Genomic DNA, 13,880 nt, shown 5'->3' with positions numbered 1-13,880 from the left:
GCTTTAATCAGCACTGGGACAGATTGTGGCTGCTGCACTCCGTTCATCAATCGCCATATTAATAACTTCGCCATCTGGCACTACCGGAAGCTGGCCTTCCTTTTTGTTCCGAAGTCCGCTGTCCTCTCGCGTTTACTTTGCACTGTCGCAATACCGCCGCCATCATTCCTAGCATTCGCTCCGATTCTTCCGCCTCGTACGACCCGCCCTCGCCCCAATCTGACTTGCCGAATGCTGCATCTGGTCCAGCATTCACCGTCTGTAGTTCGCGATACCGCCTGAAGTCGACAGCACCGAAACGCGCCCTAGCCACTATGGCTCCTCCTCCAGCGACAGCGACGGCGCACATGGCCACAACAACGCTCAAAGTCGAGGGCATGACATGCGGCGCATGCACCTCTGCAATCGAGTCGGGTTTCCAGGGCGTGAAGGGAGTAGGAAATGTGTCAATAAGCTTAGTGATGGAACGCGCCGTGATCCAGCATGATCCCGAGGTCATCACCGCCGAGGAAGTCAGGGAGATCATCGACGACAGGGGGTTTGACGCAGAAGTGCTCTCGTCGGATCTACCAATGTCACATAGTGCCGATGATCATTTCTTGAGCGATTCCGAAGACGAAGAGGAGGAGACAAATGGAAGTATTTCCACTACTACACTCTCGGTTGGCGGAATGACATGCGGAGCATGTACATCTGCCGTGGAAGGCGCTTTCAAGGACGTAGCTGGACTCAAATCTTTCAGCATATCACTTCTTTCCGAGCGCGCTGTTATCGAACACGACCCCACGATTATATCACCAGAGAAGCTGGCTGAAACAATAGAAGATGTTGGCTTTGACGCGCAGGTGCTGGATACCGTGGCCGCGACACCAGCACCAAAGAAGAGCAGGAGTCGGAGACAGCAGAAGACGATGACTACGACTGTTGCTGTTGAGGGTATGACATGTGGTGCATGCACATCAGCCATCGAAGGCGGGTTCAAGGACGTTGAAGGTTTATACCAGTTCAACATCAGTTTGCTCGCCAACCGTGCCGTAATAGTACACGATCCCTCCAAGCTCACCGAAGAGCAGATAGTAGAGATCATCGAGGACCGTGGATTCGACGCCAAGGTCTTGTCATCTGTCGATGGTAGCATGCAGCAGTCATCAGGAACCAACGCACCTGTACAACTCAAGATCTATGGAATGCCCAACTCTGGCGCTGCTCAAGAACTCGAAGGGTTACTGCGAAAACGATCTGGAATTACCTCCGCAACCGTCAACTTCGGCACATCAAGAGCCACGATTCAACGCGAGCCCCAAATGATTGGTCTACGAGCGATCGTGGAGGCTGTAGAAGCAGCTGGGTACAATGCGCTAGTTGCTGACTCTGAAGACAACGACGCCCAACTGGAGTCTCTTGCAAAGACCAAAGAAATCCATGAATGGAGAAGGGCTGTAGTGTTCTCTGCATGGTTCGCGGTTCCCGTGTTCTTGACAAGCATGTTCATCCCCATGTTCCTGCCATTCATCAACTACGGCGGTATTCGTCTCATCCCCGGCCTATATCTTGGCGACGTCATTTGTCTGGTCCTCACGATTCCAGTTCAGTTTGGCATTGGAAAGCGTTTCTATGTGTCTGCATACAAATCTTTGAGCCACGGTTCCCCTACGATGGACGTTCTCGTGGTGCTTGGTACCTCGTCTGCCTTTTTCTTCAGTATCCTCTCGATGCTGGTATCGCTTTTGATCCCCCCACACACCAAGCCCACAACACTCTTCGACACCAGCACTATGCTGTTCACGTTTATCAGCTTGGGTCGTTACCTCGAGAACAAGGCGAAGGGTCAAACTTCGAAGGCACTTTCCAACCTCATGTCGCTAGCTCCGTCTATGACCACCATTTATGTGGATCCCATCGCCGCCACGAAAGCTGCCGAGGACTGGGATATTGAGGAAGAGAAAATGGACCGCAAATCTACTGATGGCAATGCTGTTGAACAGAGAGTCATTGCTACTGAGCTCATCGAAGTTGGTGACGTGGTCATCCTTCGCCCGGGAGACAAGCTTCCTGCTGATGGCACAGTAACCCGTGGCGAATCGTATCTTGACGAGAGCATGGTCACTGGTGAAGCTATGCCAATTCTTAAGAAGAAAGGTGCACTGGTCATGGCGGGTACTGTCAACGGCAACGGGCGTCTGGAGTTTCTTGTTACTCGTGCCGGCCGTGACACTCAGCTGAGCCAGATCGTCCGCCTTGTTCAGGAAGCCCAGACAAACCGTGCCCCGATTCAACGTCTTGCAGACACTGTTGCTGGTTACTTCGTCCCCATCATTATCACTCTCGGTCTCGCAACCTTTTTTGGATGGATGGTACTCAGCCATGTCCTACCCTACCCACCCAAAGTCTTCCTTGATCACGCTAGTGGCGGCAAGTTCATGGTTTGCATCAAACTCTGTATTGCCGTCATCGTCTTCGCCTGCCCATGTGCCCTGGGTCTTGCGACACCCACCGCTGTTATGGTTGGCACTGGTGTTGGAGCTGAGCAGGGCATTCTCGTCAAGGGTGGTGCTGCTCTCGAGACTGCCACCAAAATCAACCATGTCATTTTTGACAAGACTGGCACGCTCACTGTCGGCAAGATGAGTGTGTCTCAGGCCGATATTCAGGGGGGTTGGGCAAGTACTGAGAAAAAGAACCTCTGGTGGACGCTTATTGGACTTGCGGAAATGGGCTCGGAGCATCCCATCGCTAAGGCTATCGTTCTTTCCGCGAAGGAACATCTCCGTCTTGGACCCGACGGTAGCCTAGACGGCTCCGTTGGAGACTTTGAAGCTGTCGTTGGTAAAGGTATTACTGCAACGGTCGAAGCAGCCATCTCTCGCGAGCGCACCCGCTACAAGGTTCTCATTGGTAACACAGCCTTCCTCACGTCCGAGGGTGTCAACGTTCCCGACTTTGTAGAAGAACCTCTGACACCTGCTGCGAACGCCAACCCTCGAGGCGGACCTCATAACCGATCTGCTGGTATCACCACGATTCACACCGCCATCGGCAACACCTACACTGGCACACTAAGCTTGTCTGACACTATCAAGCCTTCGGCCCGCGCTACAGTTCTCGCCCTGTCTCGCCTAGGTATATCTTCCTCCATCGTTACTGGTGATACATCCGCTTCCGCCCTTGTTGTCGCAGCGGCGGTTGGCATCGACGCTTCAAACGTCCACGCTTCGTCCACGCCCGCAGATAAGAAAGCTATCGTAGAGGACCTCCAGTCTCGTGGTAAAGTCATTGGCATGGTTGGCGACGGTATCAACGACTCTCCCGCACTCGCTGCTGCCGACATCGGCATTGCTCTTTCTACTGGCACAGACGTCGCTATGGAAGCTGCCTCTATCGTCCTGATGACCAACACCGACCTTCTCGCTATCCCGGCTTCGCTAGTCCTCAGCCGCGCTATCTTCTTCCGCATCAAGCTGAACCTGGCGTGGGCGTGCATGTACAACTTCACTGGTCTTCCTTTCGCAATGGGCTTCTTCCTACCCTGGGGTCTTTCATTACACCCAATGGCCGCTGGTGCGGCGATGGCATGCTCATCCGTTAGCGTCGTTGTTAGCTCTCTACATCTCAAGTTCTGGAGCAGACCTAGCTGGATGAAGGTCAGTGTACTAGATCCAGGTGCGCCGATCGATGAGAAGGAAGCGGAGATGGAGAAGCAGAGTGAAGTCGGCGTGTTCTCCACTCTCAAAGACTGGGTTAGTGATGCATGGGCTGCGAGGAAGAGGAACAAGGAGGAGACAAGCTACATGCCGTTGAGGGATATGGGAGAGCAGTAGTCTTAAGGCTAGTATTTGTGTTTCTGAACAAAGAGAGTAGGGTAGAGGTTGTTGTTGTTGTTATCATTGGTGAAGCGTTTAGGATACCACGTCTTCTTGATTCTTTCCCTTGGTTATCTGTATGTTGTCGTCATCTTTTCCTGTTCCCTTTTTGGGAGTCTCTGTACATAGCTTCTGACTCCTGATACTGTTGTTCAAGACTTGTCTATGAATCCAATCTGATTCGTAATACCAAACCATACTGTCATGTGAAGATCAAATAGCTAAGTCTGATGAAGTTAATTGTCAAAACGGCAGGTTTACTTGAGGATCGTGATCTGATAGTCGAAGTGCTTGCCTGATGGAGTTAAATGAAGGATGGCTGTCGTGCGCGTGACGATGTCGCGAAGCGCGGCGGGCCAGGGTCCACCAATTGGCGTCACAAAGATAAGCCAAGTTGAACAACACAACACCGCATCGACTCACACTAAAAGCCTTATTTGCCCTATTCGCTACGTGGAATTGCCCGGAAGACACATGCGACCGTAAATAGTGCCGAATAAACCTCCACATCCGCCCACAGAGACACAGACGAGCCCGTCAATATGGGGAGGAATCGAGCCGTGTCGAATGCTTCGACGCGGAGCAGCGAGCCGCCGTTACAAGTAGGTATGGACATGGCTTGAGCTTGGGAGAGCAGTGCTGAGCAGGTACAGGAGCTGGGGAGCATGTATGATTACTTAGCAAAAGTTGTACTGCTAGGACCCAGCGGAGCTGGCAAGTAAGTTTACGATAAGGGTAGAAGAAACAATGAACACCAAATAACCAAGCCTCATAGATCCTGCCTCCTCCACCGCTTCGTGAAGTCTGAATGTACGCGACATTCTCCTCTCCGCCGCCGCCGACAGCCCCACTAACAAACCTCAGGGCGCGTACTATCCAGCCAAACGATCGGGGTAGAATTCTCATCTAAAATCGTCCACATCGCCGACCGCCGTCGCTCTCCCTCGTCTTCAGCCTCGCGAAAACGAATAAAACTTCAGCTCTGGGATACTGCTGGTACAGAACGCTTCCGCTCCGTCTCACGATCCTACTACCGCGGCGCTGCGGGTGCGATTCTAGTGTACGATGTGAGCAGCTGGCGGAGTTTCGAGCAATTGAAGACGTTTCTAGACGACGCGCGAGCGCTAGCTGGACCGGACATCACAATCATACTCGCAGGCAATAAGAACGATGTCGAAGATGGTGTACCCGTAAGCTTGAGTGGGGGATACAGCAGTTATGGCAGCACGCCAGGTTCAGAAAGCGGACTCCCACCACCCACACCATCATCACAGTCAAGTCGGACACCAAGTCTAAACGCAAATCTACATGCAAGTTATACTGTCGCACCCGATGGCCGCGAAGTCCCTGCTGAAGTCGCATCGAGATGGGCGGGGCAGAATGGCATACCGGTTGCGGTAGAGGTTTCCGCGCTGAATGGAGAGAATGTGGAAGAGCTGTTCACTCGATTGGCGCGAATGATCTTGACTAAGATTGAACTGGGCGAGATTGATCCTGATAATCCTGCGAGTGGTATACAATATGGTGACTTGGGCTGGGATGATGGCGGCGGTAGTATCAAGAGTGGGTTCGGAGATGAGGGCGTGAGGTATCGAAGAAGGGGGAAGAAAACGGGTGGGTTGAGCGAATGGGAAGACGTGTTCAGGCTTGGCGGGGGAAGCAGGAGGAGAGGAGGGTGTTGCTAATGTGATGGGAGATTGGATGCAAGCACTCTTTTTGCGACATGGCATCAATTGGTTTCTTGTTTATACATGCAGCATACCCAGGTGTTCTTTGTTTGGGTTTATGGATAACTTGACGACGTAATGTGAAATAGAAGATGTTGGACTTCTACGTAAGAATACATGTGCCCTGTGACTGAGATCTCAATACACGAAGAACCTACCTAGGTACCAACTGCTACATTATGCGAGATGTTGGATCGCGTCCAATATACTTCTTCATCGCACGCTACTCGGGAACTACGTGACGATCACATATCGCCCACGATGTCGGACCGCGGCGGCTTGAGGCTTAGCGCGATCTCGCAGCGATCTTAACATTTGAAGTGTCGTCATCATGAAGAGAGAATCATGCGTGCGCGCGATTACCCATTCACTATCAACGCTACGCCATTCGTGTCAAACAACAAACCAACCGCACGGCTCATCCAAGTTCTGTACACTCGGAATAATTTTTGAACGCGCTGAAATGCCTGGAACGTGATAGAGAAAACTCTGTATCCGCCGGAACGCGTCCGAAACCTCGGCTTTCCACTTGCTTTGCCACAGCATGGATCTCACTGGCCACCTTCGGAGGTCGCGTGCTTCCGAGTATGTTCCTGGCAGTAGCGCAGCGTGTTAGCATGGGCATTTGCGTCACTGGCATATCTTCCATGATCGATATATACGCAAGTGTGGCTGCTTTCCGATCCAGATTTCCTCCTAATCCTGTTGCACACTTTTACAGCGTTTCTACGGCTTATCCTTTGGATTGTCCATTTATTTCATAGACCCACGACTGATACCTTGTTTATCGACTTCTCTTCGATCACACTGTCGTTCTCACGGGCTTTTAGATCTCTTACACGCGGCCTCTCCTCGCGCCTCCCAATCGCAACGGCAAGCCCGCTTTCGACCACCAATATGACCTTGCTCAATCGGATAAACCCTACGCCAGCCTTCCCAGCGCATACGGGACCATACAAGGTCGGCTCTGTAGACGTAGAAATACCCACAAGCGACCTAGAGAGCCCTAGTGCGAATGCGCCTCCCAGCGACTTGCCAACTGTAGCCTTCCGCATCTTCTACCCGTGTAAGCAGGATAGTAATGAGAAGGCTGTGAAATGGATACCGAGCCCGCAGAGAGAATACGTTAGTGCTTATGCGAGATTTTTGGGTGCCAACAGCGCATTTGCGGGAGTATTCTCGTAAGTAACATCGAGACGCATGACTGCCTGTACATGGTACTGACCTTTTTGTAGACTACTGCCACAATTATTGTATTTTATTTCTATGCCCGTACATCAAAACGCCGAACTCCTCGCGCCCCCACCGAAATCCGAACGATGGCCTGTCATGATGTTTTCGCACGGTCTAGGAGGCACAAGGAATGCCTACTCGCACATCTGCGGCTCACTTGCAAGTCACGGAGTCGTAGTTGTCGCAGCGGATCACCGCGATGGCAGTTCGCCTCTCGCAATCCATCACACGCCCGAAGAGAAGGAGAAGAAGAAGTATGTAGAATACAGGTCGATTGCCCACAAGCCAAGCACGGAAACATACGAGGCAAGAGATGAGCAGTTGCGGATACGGCTGTGGGAGTTGGGCATGGTACATGATGCGCTGGCGAAGATCGATGAAAACCGCCAACTCAAGAACGTAGCGCAAGATCAGCCCAAGGGTAAGAATATGTTGAGCATGTTCTCGAACTTGCTAAATGTCCACGAGCCGGGTGCGATCAGCTTTGCAGGGCATTCCTTCGGTGCCTGCACGATGATCCAGTTTGTCAAATCAGTTTACCATCGCCCTCAGGCACAGATTCCACGCTACAAGCCTCTATACACACCATCTGAAGACTCGAGTATAGTTCGCCAGATTACGCCACAAAATTCGGTTACTCTTTTAGATCTCTGGACACTTCCCATTCAGAGCCCTGATACTGCCTGGCTACGAAGCCAGCCGATGCCATGCTATGACTCTCCAACTGGCGGCAAGAATCTTCTAGCTATCGCATCCGAGGGCTTCTACAACTGGGCCTCGAACTTTAGAGAAACGAAGCGTATCGTCGCTAAGCCTCCTTCCTCACAGTCGAAGTTTCCTTCTCAGCCCGGCCCGCACATCTTCTACCCGATTGCTTCGGCACATCTTTCCCAAAGCGATTTTGGCGTCTTGTTCCCCTGGGTCACTACAAAAGTGTTCGGCGCCAAGGAGCCCGAGCGTGTTCTGAAGCTGAATACTCGCGCCATCTTACAAGTTCTCCGTGACAATGATATACGCGTCGCAAACACCAGCGCGTCCGATCTGGAACTCGAGGAAACTGCGCTCAAAGACAAGAATCTAGCTCAAGATACTGCTATCCTCAGTCGAGCGAAAGACAGTGTCCGCGGGTGGGTCAATCTAAGTGCAGACATGGAGGGCGGTCTCGACTTATCTGGCGCTGATAGAGTTGAGGGTAAGAGTTTAGTAGGTACGCCAATGGAGAAGGTCGGTAGTGATGGCAAGGGACCTGGGGAGGCTATGGTTGAGGGCGAGGCACTGGGACAAGTTGTTGAGGGGAATGAGAAGTGAGTGTTCCTTGATGGATGCATTCTAGATTGGCGTTGCGCATAGCGTTTTTTTCTTTTTCTTTTCATATGTTGATAGACATACCCAAAGCATATAGAGATGAGATGAGTAGCGTTTGCTTTTGTGTGTATGAACAATACGGGTTAGAATCAATTATTTCCAGTTCTGAGCATCACAGCACACACGAAAGACGAGCTTCTTTGTAGGGCAATACTAGCAAAGCCACTATCGCTGGAAATGAAAGGTGTCTCTTAGTTCGCAAGCTGACGAGATGATAGCGATACTACTACGTGTTACATGACTGCCTTCTAAAACTTCAGTTTGGCGCTTTGGGTCAGTCCCACTCTGGCCCTTCCCTACGCAGATTGCGACAACATTTACTGCACTGCTACGACACATCCTCTGTATATGGTTGGTAAAGCCATTGCACACGTAATACGATTACTCTAACATGCATACAGTATACAATTGCCCAATTAGTGATTTTAGTACCTTTGTTGCCATCCACTGCAACCAGCGGTACTGCGATGACTCTGAACCGACAAGTCACTCACACCTTCCGCAATTCATACGCTCCATATGCACAAAGAGGCTCTCAAATGAAAAGTATCGCGAATATAGGTAACTCAGCGATTCAGCATTAACTACATTCTGGACCTGTAAGCTAATCACAACTGCGCGTCCCAAGGCTAGCGTGATGTCCGCCATCGCAAGCATTTGCGGTCAACAAACGTCCTATAAACTTCTCACATTCCTCCGTTCTTGGACTACTCAACGTCATTCCAACTTCTTATACCTAAACTCGGTGATTGACAATAGTGGCAGTTTCAACCATTCTCCCAACCGATTCTAGCTTCGAATTAGGCCTGGTGAAACATTAACATTACCTGCACTCATGTAGCCAGAAGGCAACCGTGAACGAGATCCCTTATACTATACGCCATTCTCGAATGACTCCGAGTATTCACATTCACCGCTCCTCTTCTTTACCCCGCACTTCAGGTGTTGGCAGCCTGCTACCAGCGCACAACGGGTATATAACAAACGCCCATCGGCACCTGACATCGTAAACAAACACTACCACCACAACTCAACCCCCTTCAACTGCATCAATATGGCACCACCGGAAAGCCAAGAGGTAGCAAAACCATCAGCATGGATACTGGAGAAAGCTCAAAATGCTGCAAAGGCGTCCGGCGTAGGACCAGATGCGGTCGCGAGGATCCTACAAAAGACGAAAGCACAGGTCGAGGCGAATAGCGAAGAGCATCAAAACAACATGGGTCTACTGGGCAAAAAAATGGCTGAGCTACGAGCGAAGCATGACTTGAACCCATTCAAGAATTTGGAACAACCAGTTGCAGCAGATACTATCACGGTCCAGCCCAAGGTCATCATACCAGCACAAAAGGGCGTCAAGCGTAAGCTTCCACCAACACAAGGTGCAAAGTCAGAGGATTCACGCGCTAAGAAGGCGAAGATCAAGAAGACGCAGCCGGCGGAGGAAGGTGTCTCTAAGGAGGCGAAAGAAGACGCGGAGAAGCAAGCGGAAAAGGTTAAAGAGATGAGGAAAGAGAAGGCAGCTATTAAAGACGAGTCTGTCAATGCGGTGTTTGCCAATTCGTCGACTGCAGGTGCATCACAAGAGCGAGCGGCTGCAGCAGTAGCGACAGCTACAACGACAACAAACAAGCCAGACAACACGGATCTCGTGCCATGGAACAACCTATCCATCTCAGGAAATACGACAGACAAGTATCATGTACGGACACCGCTGCCAACCTGGTACACCTCTATAAACATGAAAGGTTACCAGATGGAGGCGATGAGCAAGAAGCGACCCCCAGAGCTCACTGCACTGGAAGCCCTCAAAGCTTGTATAAAACAATGCGAGGATACAAAGTCAACAGTTCAACTAGACAAGCTATACGATGATCTCCGAGATCACGTACACAAGGCTGAGATCCGACTTGTAGTCACCCTAAATCTCATCCGAAAGGCGAACATGCTCAGCCCGGATTACGGACTGCCTCGCATATTCAAAGCAGGAACAGTCTTCCCATGGGATCTCAAAGCAGACGCCTACCAACTCTATAACCGCTGGTGGAAGTCGGATCTAAACCAAGATATCCTCCGCGGTATCGTACCCAACAAGACCGACAACCGGACTAGCGACCGCCTAGACGATACATACCGCAAGAAGTTCTCCTCCGATGCGAAGTACTATGGCGAAGGCGATCTCGTCCTCGGACAATGGTGGCCAACTCAACTCTGCACCGTCCGCGACGGCGCCCACGGCTCAGCCCAAGGCGGCATCTACGGCGAAAAAGAACGCGGCACATATTCCATTGTCCTCTCAGGCGGCTACGCATACCACGACGTCGACAACGGCGACGTCATCGAATACTCTAGTACGCCAGGCAAGCATTCCACGCCTACGGAGAATACTATCCACCTCCTCACGTCTGCCGGTCTTGGTAACCCGGTTAGAGTTATTCGCTCCGCACAGCTGAATAAGAAGAACAAGTACAGGCCTGAGCTGGGTTTGAGGTACGATGGCTTGTATCAGGTTAGGGGTTATAGGAACATTGATCAGGAGACGGCCATGTATAGGTTTCGACTCGAGAGGTGCGAGGGCCAGGATCCGATTCGGTTCGAGGGCAAGGCGAAGAGGCCGACGTTTTATGAGGTTGGGGAGTATGAGAGGCTGAAGGATAAGGGAGCGGGGGTGTGGTAGGCGGGGAGAGTGGATGGATGGCTGGAATGTTTGCTTATGGGAAGGGGAAACGGGTCATGTAGAGGCTGTGACTTGACTTGATTCTAAGGCGTGAGTGAGGGGGTTTGCAGCATGTCTCACATTCTTATTACTGCCACAAATGATTTGGATGGACGGTATGGTTGTGATTTTGGTGGATCTGGCGTTTCTTGCTCAGGATACCCGTTGTTCGTTCGTCGACAGCATACATGTTTGTTGCTGATATTGGCACCTATTGATAGGAATAGTAGTCCGTTGCAGTGAAAGTATGCCTACGTGAAGCTTCCTGGCTGGTGTCGTTGCGATCACATTGCCTGTTGTAACGTGAATCACATAAAGATACAAAAGTATTACTTGGTAATAAAAAAACTCTGCATTCTATTGCAGTGATCTCATCGCACATGGTGTATCTATACCGACACACTTGCGATACCCAACACCAAATGTCCGATAAAATACACGACTAAACACAAGACCATCTACTCATCGTCACTCTCCTCATCGTCGTCCATCTCCAGGTCTTCGTCGCTCAAGCCATCGAGCTCAACGTCCTCGTCTTCTTCGTCATCTTCATCTGCGGCAAACACCTCACCATTGCTCCTCTCGTGCTTGTCAGACTCCTTCCTCTTCCTGTCCTCCGTTTTCCTTGCTTCCTCGAGCAACTTCTGCTTTTGCTCCCTACTCTTTCTTTGTCCAGCCACAAACGCACCTAGCGGGCTCTTGTCCCATTCCACATCCTTCAAGAAGCCCTCTACACCCGCACGGTTGTTGGGCGCGAATTCGACCTTGTTGCGCTTCTCTTCGACCCATCGGGAGTTTGCTTCCAGCTTCTGGACGAGAAGTGCGATAAGGGAAGATACCTTGGTGTTCTTGTTTCCGCTGCTCTTCTTGGTGATGGCCTTGACCCAACGCTTGAGCATAACGATGACAGGAAGTGCAAGTTCAGGGAAAGCAATGTTCTTGGTCCAGAGAACGAAGAACTCGGCTAGGAGCTCGGCGACCTGCTCACCGATACCGTCTTGGTAGATGCGCGTTCGGAGGAAGGCTTTTGATGCGCGAATGTTGATGCTGAAGTCGAGGGCTTTCAGTGTGCTGGGCTTCGGGGGCTTCTTCATCTCTGCGGTGTTGAGGACTTCGACGAGGGCAGGCGCGAGGGGTATGTAGGTCGATGTCGCTTGGGCAATACGGAGGAGCGATCGGATGAGCTGGAAACGGAGAGGGAAGTATTGCGACGTTGGGATGAGGCGCATGGCGCCGAGTGTGACCTGAACGACGGGGTAGATGAGGGGCCGTAATGGCGATGGTTTGCCAGACTCTGCTTCCCTGAGGGATTCGCAGTGCATCGAGATGACTCGTGACCAGAAGTCTAGCGAGTGTACGTACTGCCAGTTGTATACTGTCTTGTATGAGTCTTTCGTCTTGTTGGTGATGCTCGTGCGCAAATGTATCGCGAGCTGACGGATAAAGCCAAAACCGGTGGTGTAGCCAACAGTAGGATCGATACCCCATAGCTCGGCCGCGGTGTTCTTCATCAGGTTGATACCCTGGATGTTGTGGATTGTGGTGTTCCTTGCACTCTTGACGAGACCTTGGTATACCTGCTTCAAGACTGCCTCACGGATACTTGGGTCTGCGATAACTACCAGGCGTCGCAGAACTAAAAAGGCCGACACTCTTGTTCCGTCATTGTTGGCGCTGTCGGACCAGACTGATGCGACAGAACGAATAACCTCACGAACGACCTTCTTGAAGGACAGAATGTATGGAAGCATGTTGGAGAGCGAGTCCAATGTCATCTGAAGGGTCTTGCCATCTGATAGGTTCTCAAGGAGGTGATGTATCGAGACGGTATGCGACTTGAGGAGAGGCGTAAGGGTGCGGAACTTCTTCGAGTCGGTAGGAACGCGACTGTACTTGTTAGTGATTATTTTGAAAGGTTAGAGTGTTTAACTCACATTCTGCCACCGGCGCTCTCCTTGACGGGCAAGTGATGTTGGAGAACCTTTGGTACTAGGTGAAGAGTGGTCACTTGAACTTGGTGATATACTGTATACTGTCAGCCTCGATCCATGTGTAGAAACAGAATTGCATACCCTCTGGGTCGGTTATGGAGTACTTGTATGTTTTGGAAGTCTCAGAGTCGTTCATGTGTGAGGCGGCGCGGAAAGCCAGAACCACCTCCTTCATGGCGCGCAGGGAATGTTTAGATTCCATGGAGGCTTTCCATTTTTGGACCGTCTTCAGGTTGAGCTCGTTGCCCGAATCTTGGTCGTCATCGTCTATAGCGGCTTTCTGCTTCTTCCTTGGTGTGGCCTCGTCTTCACTAGCGGATAGAGCGTCGATTTCTGCAAGGTCGGCGTCCTCAGCAAAGTCCAAAAGTTCCGCATCGTTCTCCTTGAGGTACTTGTAGAACTCGGGGTCTTTCTCCGCCAATCCAGCAAGCTGCTCCTTGTGTGTGTCTGCATCGTCGCCTGAGTCGCTCTCGGAGCCGGACTCGTCAGCACCGTCTGGCGCATCTTCCATGTCTTCATCTGAGCCTTCAGTTGCATCCTCGTCGAGTGGTGTGCGTTTGCGCTTGCCCGTCTTTGGCTTGGTCGACTTCTTTTTCATCTCGGGAATTTGGAAACCGCCCTGGAAGAATTGGTCCATGGACATCTCGCCCAGCTTGTCATCCTTTGCGCCATTCGTCTTTGGCTTCTTGGCGGCTTCCTCTTCTAGGTCGGCGGCTTTCTCGTTGTCTCTGGCCTTGCGCTCCTTCTTCTTCGTGTCCATCTGCTTCCTCTGCTTGACTTTGGCGACATCTTTGCGGCGCTTGATGACGTCGCCGAGGTTGTTCTTTTGGAACTTCTTGGTCGCCTTGGATACGGGCATCTCGGCGGTGTGCGACGTGTCTTGGTAGTCGAGAGGGTGTTGTTGACCGAGCTTGCAGCTGGTGGTTGAAAAACTTGGGCCTCGAAAAAGTTCCAGCGCTAAGGACCCTGCAATCACTAGCGCCTTCCC

General features: G+C 51.4%; 5 protein-coding genes across 5 annotated transcripts; 4 read left to right on the top strand and 1 right to left on the bottom strand.

The window, feature by feature from the left end:
- Nucleotides 1-314: 314 nt before the first annotated feature.
- Nucleotides 315-3,818, top strand: ALTATR162_LOCUS7344 (uncharacterized protein; the record flags this gene model as incomplete). The annotated part of the gene is made up of 1 exon (XM_043314972.1): nucleotides 315-3,818. One exon carries the CDS (start codon nucleotides 315-317, stop codon nucleotides 3,816-3,818), a length of 3,504 nt encoding a protein of 1,167 aa, XP_043170907.1.
- Nucleotides 3,819-4,402: 584 nt separating this feature from the next.
- Nucleotides 4,403-5,545, top strand: ALTATR162_LOCUS7343 (uncharacterized protein; the record flags this gene model as incomplete). The annotated part of the gene is made up of 4 exons (XM_043314971.1): nucleotides 4,403-4,462; nucleotides 4,514-4,578; nucleotides 4,636-4,670; nucleotides 4,725-5,545. 4 exons carry the CDS (start codon nucleotides 4,403-4,405, stop codon nucleotides 5,543-5,545), a joined length of 981 nt encoding a protein of 326 aa, XP_043170906.1.
- Nucleotides 5,546-6,484: 939 nt separating this feature from the next.
- ALTATR162_LOCUS7342 (uncharacterized protein) lies at nucleotides 6,485-8,128 on the top strand (the record flags this gene model as incomplete). The annotated part of the gene is made up of 2 exons (XM_043314970.1): nucleotides 6,485-6,768; nucleotides 6,823-8,128. 2 exons carry the CDS (start codon nucleotides 6,485-6,487, stop codon nucleotides 8,126-8,128), a joined length of 1,590 nt encoding a protein of 529 aa, XP_043170905.1.
- Nucleotides 8,129-9,239: 1,111 nt separating this feature from the next.
- On the top strand, nucleotides 9,240-10,862 carry ALTATR162_LOCUS7341 (uncharacterized protein; the record flags this gene model as incomplete). The annotated part of the gene is made up of 1 exon (XM_043314969.1): nucleotides 9,240-10,862. The coding sequence occupies one exon, from the start codon at nucleotides 9,240-9,242 to the stop codon at nucleotides 10,860-10,862; it is 1,623 nt and encodes a 540-aa protein (XP_043170904.1).
- Nucleotides 10,863-11,359: 497 nt separating this feature from the next.
- Nucleotides 11,360-13,751, bottom strand: ALTATR162_LOCUS7340 (uncharacterized protein; the record flags this gene model as incomplete). The annotated part of the gene is made up of 3 exons (XM_043314968.1): nucleotides 11,360-12,788; nucleotides 12,836-12,926; nucleotides 12,974-13,751. The coding sequence occupies 3 exons, from the start codon at nucleotides 13,749-13,751 to the stop codon at nucleotides 11,360-11,362; spliced, it is 2,298 nt and encodes a 765-aa protein (XP_043170903.1).
- Between the last annotated feature and the right edge of the window lie 129 nt (nucleotides 13,752-13,880).

The sequence above is a fragment of the Alternaria atra genome (genome assembly GCF_907166805.1).
Source record: "Alternaria atra isolate CS162 genome assembly, contig: 28, whole genome shotgun sequence".
Lineage (NCBI taxonomy): Eukaryota > Fungi > Ascomycota > Dothideomycetes > Pleosporales > Pleosporaceae > Alternaria > Alternaria atra.
Note: the sequence above shows the minus strand (reverse complement) of the source record. Positions and strands in the feature narration are given on the sequence as shown.